This window comes from Aulonocara sp. 'chitande type north' Nkhata Bay, linkage group LG23 (genome assembly GCF_057382095.1).
Source record: "Aulonocara sp. 'chitande type north' Nkhata Bay isolate Kocher_YH1m ecotype deep benthic linkage group LG23, A_spYH_male_GT1.1, whole genome shotgun sequence".
NCBI lineage: Eukaryota > Metazoa > Chordata > Actinopteri > Cichliformes > Cichlidae > Aulonocara > Aulonocara sp. 'chitande type north' Nkhata Bay.
Window position 1 is genome coordinate 20,516,744 of NC_141365.1, and position 5,255 is coordinate 20,521,998.

The 5,255-nt window shown below is 51.6% G+C and overlaps 1 protein-coding gene across 2 annotated transcripts in view; it reads left to right on the plus strand.

Moving 5' to 3' along the window:
- LOC147301622 (NACHT, LRR and PYD domains-containing protein 3-like) overlaps positions 1 to 4,778 on the plus strand; it is a 16,763-nt gene extending 11,985 nt beyond the window's left edge. Inside the window, exons 10-12 of one of the 2 annotated variants that reach the window (XM_086282071.1) lie at positions 3,364 to 3,410; positions 3,513 to 3,765; positions 3,892 to 4,778. In XM_086282071.1, the coding sequence (XP_086138197.1) occupies positions 3,364 to 3,410; positions 3,513 to 3,765; positions 3,892 to 4,054 (463 nt within the window). In that variant the 3' untranslated portion in view covers positions 4,055 to 4,778. Of the gene's footprint in view, positions 1 to 3,363; positions 3,411 to 3,512 lie in introns of both variants that reach the window. The other variant, XM_086282070.1, reaches the window with a different exon arrangement.
- Positions 4,779 to 5,255: the final 477 nt, after the last annotated feature.

A 5,255-nucleotide genomic window follows, 5' to 3' on the forward strand; every position in this document is an offset into this window, starting at 1 on the left:
CAACCAAGCCATCGCTTTGTGGGTGGAGCGGTGTGGTTCTTGTCTTCTCCATCCCCAGTTGCCGGCAGATCTGCCCGAAGACCTTCGATTCGAAGTTATGCCCCTGGTCACTGTGGAGCTCAGCCGGGACCCCAAAACGGGTGAACATCTCCTCCACCAGCTTCTCGGCCGTCGTCATTGCGCTCTGGTCCGGCACCGCGTAGGCCTCTGGCCACTTCGTGAAATAGTCCATAGCCACCAACACATACCGGTTCCCTGACTCCGTGACGGGGAAAGGCCCTAGGACGTCCACTCCCACTCTTTCCATTGGGGCCCCCACCAGGTACTGCTGAAGGGGGGCAGTGGAGCGTTGAGTGGGGCCCTTCTGTGCCGTGCAGGTGTCACAGCAGTGCACATGAAGTTCCACATCCCGTCGACAGCCAGGCCAGTAGAACCGTCCCCTGAGGCGGCGGAGAGTTTTGGCGTTCCCATAGTGTCCTGCCCCCACCGAGTCGTGGACCAGCTCAAGCACCTGCGACCGCAGCGATCGAGGCACCTACAGCTGCAGGAGATCTCTGCCCTGACCGGGGCCCGCCATCTCCGGTACAGGAGGCCGTCGTGGGTCTCCAGATTGTTGTCCTGGGAGTAGTAGGCCTTCACCTCGGGCTCCTGTCCTGACACCCCCGTCCAGGCGGGGCGTTGCGCCGCCTCCAGCCAGGCCCCCACCTGAACCAACGTTGTGTCGGCCTCCTGCTCCCGCTTCAGCTGCTGCGTTGTCAATGGGAGCCACGCCCCGCCGCCGGCTGTGGCCTGAGCAGTAGCCACCCCCAGCACCTCCTGGGCTCGCTTCTCCTGTCGCAGTCACTAGCGGCACTCAACGGCTACGCAGGGCCGTCTGGAGAGGGCATCAGCGTTGCCATGCTGTCGACCTGCCCGATGCTGGATCTCGGTCAAAGGAGGTTTGTCAGGCTGAGAGGCTGAGGCGAGTGGAGATGACCCGGAGCCACCGGCATCCGAAATCTGCTGAGCGGCAGCTGCCTGACGTCTGTCTCATCTGGTCCCCGCTCCCTGCTTTTGGCTGCGCTGGAGAGCAAAAGTCTCTGCGCCAAGAGTGATCGCCAGCTTCGTGGTGTCGACGCAGGCCCCCCAGCGGCTCAGCAGATCCAGGCCAATGATGCACTGGTCTTGAATGTCGGTGAGCCAGAAGTCGTGCACCAGCTCTAGATCCTTCACTCGGATCCGCAACGGTTTCTTCCCCCGCATAACAGTTTTCTCCCCCGTCACTGTCATCAGCTGGGTGTCTGTGGGCAACCAACCCTTCACCAGTGGCCCGGATGTTTCAGGGAGCACGCCAGGTCGTATCAGGAAAATGGTAGACCCCGTGTCTACCAGGGCCTGGCATGGCTGGCCCTCAACACAGCAGCTCAGGTAGAGTCCCTTGAGGTGCCCAACTCGGCCCACCACTGTGCATCGTCCTTGGAGGGAGGCAGGAAGCTGGAGTGGTGCTCCCCTCGCTACACCGCTCCCTCCTCGTTTCCTGCTGGTTAGGTCGCGAGGTGAGCACCGGCTCGGCCCTTTCAGCCTCAAGGAGCGCCTCACGGAGGGTCTGAGGCATGGCCAGGCGGACGTGTTGGCGTAGTCGCTCTGGGAAAAGTCCTCGCAGAAAAGTATGCAGGCTAAGCTCCTCACGGGCTGCTGCTGGAAACTCCGGGTAGCCACGATGAGCATACAGCAACACGTCTGCTGCAAAGGTGCCCAGGCTCTCCCCCAGTCGACGGCTCCGGTTGGTTAGCTGCTCTCTGCTCAGATCAGTGGAGTGCCGCTGCCCGAATCGCCTCTCAAGTGCCGCGGTGAGGGCCTGGAGCTCATGCTGCTCTGCCGGGGCTAGGTCAAGGAGTATCTGCAGTGCGTCTCCCTCTAATGCTAGCGCTAGGTGTGTAGCAGTCTCCTCTTCGCTCCAGCCACTATGTCTGGCGGCCAGCCGCACTTGTGAGAGGTAGGGCTCTAGCGGGGTTAGCCCGTTGTATTTCGGTACCTTAACTGGCGTGGTAGGCATAACTGCTCGCGGTTGGGGGCTCGGCGTGTGGGTCGACAGAGGTAGCCCATGAAGCATTGCCCTAGCATTTGTCGCGACGGGCTGCTGCCGCCGTGCGCTCGCGCCATCGGGACCCGTCGGGTGACTTACATGGTCGCTCACATCCTCTCTCTTCCATCGCCAGTTTCCCAAGCGGGGAATGTTCTCCTCGACGGCTTGCTCCAGCCTCTGAATGTCTCTCTCCATTACGGCGAGGGTGAGCTATCCCACTTCTGACACCAATGTGGCGAGCTCAGACAAGGAGGAGACGGAGGTATCGTTTGGTCTTGCTTCCCGTGAGCTAGCCAGGGAGCACAGCCATTTATTAACACTGGCAGAAGAACACTGCCGCTAGCTAACCGCTCAGCGCGGCAACAACAACACACAGGGCGCCCTCTGACCGCGGAAGGACACACCGTCGCAGCGAGAGGGCGTCACCCGTCACTATAGCAACATAAACAAAACATAACTGTACAAACAGAACCCCGAACAGCCCTGACCCGCTACAATATGTATATGTGTGTGTGTGTATGTGTGTGTGTGTATATGTATATACACGTGTGTGTGTATATGTATACATATATACTGTCCGAGCCGGGGCTTGAACCGGCAACCTTCCGATTACAAGGCGAATACATCGTGGCACAAGAGAGTTCGCCTTGTAATCGGAAGGTTGCCGGTTCGATCCCCGGCTCGGACAGTCTCGGTCGTTGTGTCCTTGGGCAAAACACTTCACCCTTGTGGTGGTGGACGGAGGGCCCGGTGGCGCCAGTGTCTGGCAGCCTTGCCTCTGTCAATGTGCCCCAGGGTGGCTGTGGCTACAATGTAGCTTGCCATCACCTGTGTGTGAATGGGTGGATGACTGAATGTGTAAAGTGCTTTGGGGTCCTTAGGGACTAGTAGAGCGCTATACAAATACAGACCATTTACCATTTGTTTTCTGATTCTTGTCTGTAGTTCAGTTTTTCATCAATGAAAAGCAAATAAAATGTATAGTTGTATAGTATATACATATATATACACATAGACAAGAGCTTGAGAAGATGTGGAGGGTGAAGGTAACAGTGGTAATCGGCACACTAGGTGCGGTGGCTCACCAGCAGATCCCAGTATCTTGCCTAAGGATATTTGGCATGCAAACTAGGGGAGCCAGGGATCGAATCACCAACCTGCCGATCAGCAGCTGACCTGCTCCAGCTCCTGAGCTTGGGTAGAGGACCCAAGCTTGAAGGATAGACTGCCCACAGGGGCGAGAGGGGATTTTTTTTTTAAATAATTGCTTGAGATAACCCCCCCCCTTCTTCTTTTAGGTTGGAGCCTACTGGAGTTCAGTGGTTGAGACCAGGCCTGAGGAAGTGTAAGCCTGTTTCCAATGTGATTCATAAAAGCAAAGAAGCACACATTCAATGAACTCCAAACAGATGAATAACCTTTGCTGTGTTTTTGATATCTCCATTAGATGCATGTGAACTCACGCTGGACTCAAACACGGCAAACAGAAAACTCAAGCTCACTGACAACAGCAGGAAGGTGGTATATGAGGGCTATCAGTCATATCCTGACCATCCGGAGAGGTTTGACAGGTGTCCTCAAATGCTGTGTAGAAATAGCCTGACAGGTCGCTGTTACTGGGAGCTTGAATGGAAAGGAGATGTTCAGTTAGCTGTGAGTTACAGAGGAATCAGAAGAAGAGGAGACGAGCTTGATTGCAGGTTTGGGGAGAATGATCAGTCCTGGAGTCTCTTCTGCTTTGATAATTGTTTCTCTGTCTGGCACAACAACAGACATGCTCTCCTCCCATTTTTGTCTCCCACTGTGTCCTCCTCTGTCTCTAACAGAGTAGGAGTGTTTGTGGACTGTCCTGCTGGCACTCTGTCCTTCTACAGAGTCTCCTCTGACACTCTGATCCACCTCCACACCTTCAACACCACATTCACTGAACCTCTTTATCCTGGAATAGGGTGTTTTATTCATTCCTCTGTGACTCTGTGCGATCTTTAGAAGAATCTTATCTGGTAACAAAATATGCAACTTGAAAGTGTGTTGTTTCCTTAGATGATCTTGTACAACTCTTAAAGTTGAGTAATATCCAGTCAAGTGATCTGCAGGTCAATGATTTAATTAACTCAATAACCATAATATTAACAACCACTCATGGGTTAAGGACTACCTGACACAGTATGTGAGACCTGGCGGTACTGTGTCTAACCTGGTGATGTACAGTACAAGAGCTCCGCAGGGATCTGTAATACTGCTGTTCACCTTGTATATATATATGTATATATGTGTGTGTGTATATATGTATGTTTATTAGGGGTGCAACGATACACAAAATTCACGGTTTGGTTCGGTTCGATACTTTGGTGTCACGGTTCGATATTTTTTCGAAACAAAAAAAAAGTTCATGCCTTTTTAATTTGTCATTTATTAAAATTATAAATATATATTTTAACTCAAAAGTACAGTTTTTAAATTTAATGTTGCTGAAACAAAAAAGTAATAAAAATAAATAAATATATCTCAGGGCTCGCAAAATTTCAAAATCCCTGGTAGCCCTTCGGGCAGGGACTCTTCAGTTTTTGGTAGCCCAAAATAAATTTAAGTAGCCCAAATAAAAAAGAGAGCAATTTTTTTTTGATTGATGTTTTCCTGTTTTGTTTCCTTTACAATATTATACATTAAAGTATAATATTGTAAGAAGTTGCAACGCGCGTTTGCGTCTATATAAAAGGCACTGTTTTTGTCCGCTAGAGTTGGATTTTCACGGCACATTCCGCACCACATCTCTGTGCGTTCATCATTTGTTTGAAGCCAGCTCACCTCCTGCAACCACTTTTCCGAGAATATGTGCTTCTTTTGTGGTTTGGACTCCTTCTGACATTTGTTTGGAGGTGGAGGAAAACCAAAGTAATTGCTTAAAGGAGTTTGCTTCTTCGACATCTTTAAGAGTTCTAAACAAATGTCTGTCCTCCTCCAGAAAATCTTATGTATGCAAACACGCATTGCAACTTCTTCTCTTGTGTGCGTTTTTATTTTGACAGCAAATGCGCACCTGCGGACCACTTACAGTGGGGCAAAAAAGTATTTAGTCAGCCACCGATTGTGCAAGTTCCCCCACTTAAAATGATGACAGAGGTCAGTAATTTGCACCAGAGGTACACTTCAACTGTGAGAGACAGAATGTGGAAAAAAAAATCCATGA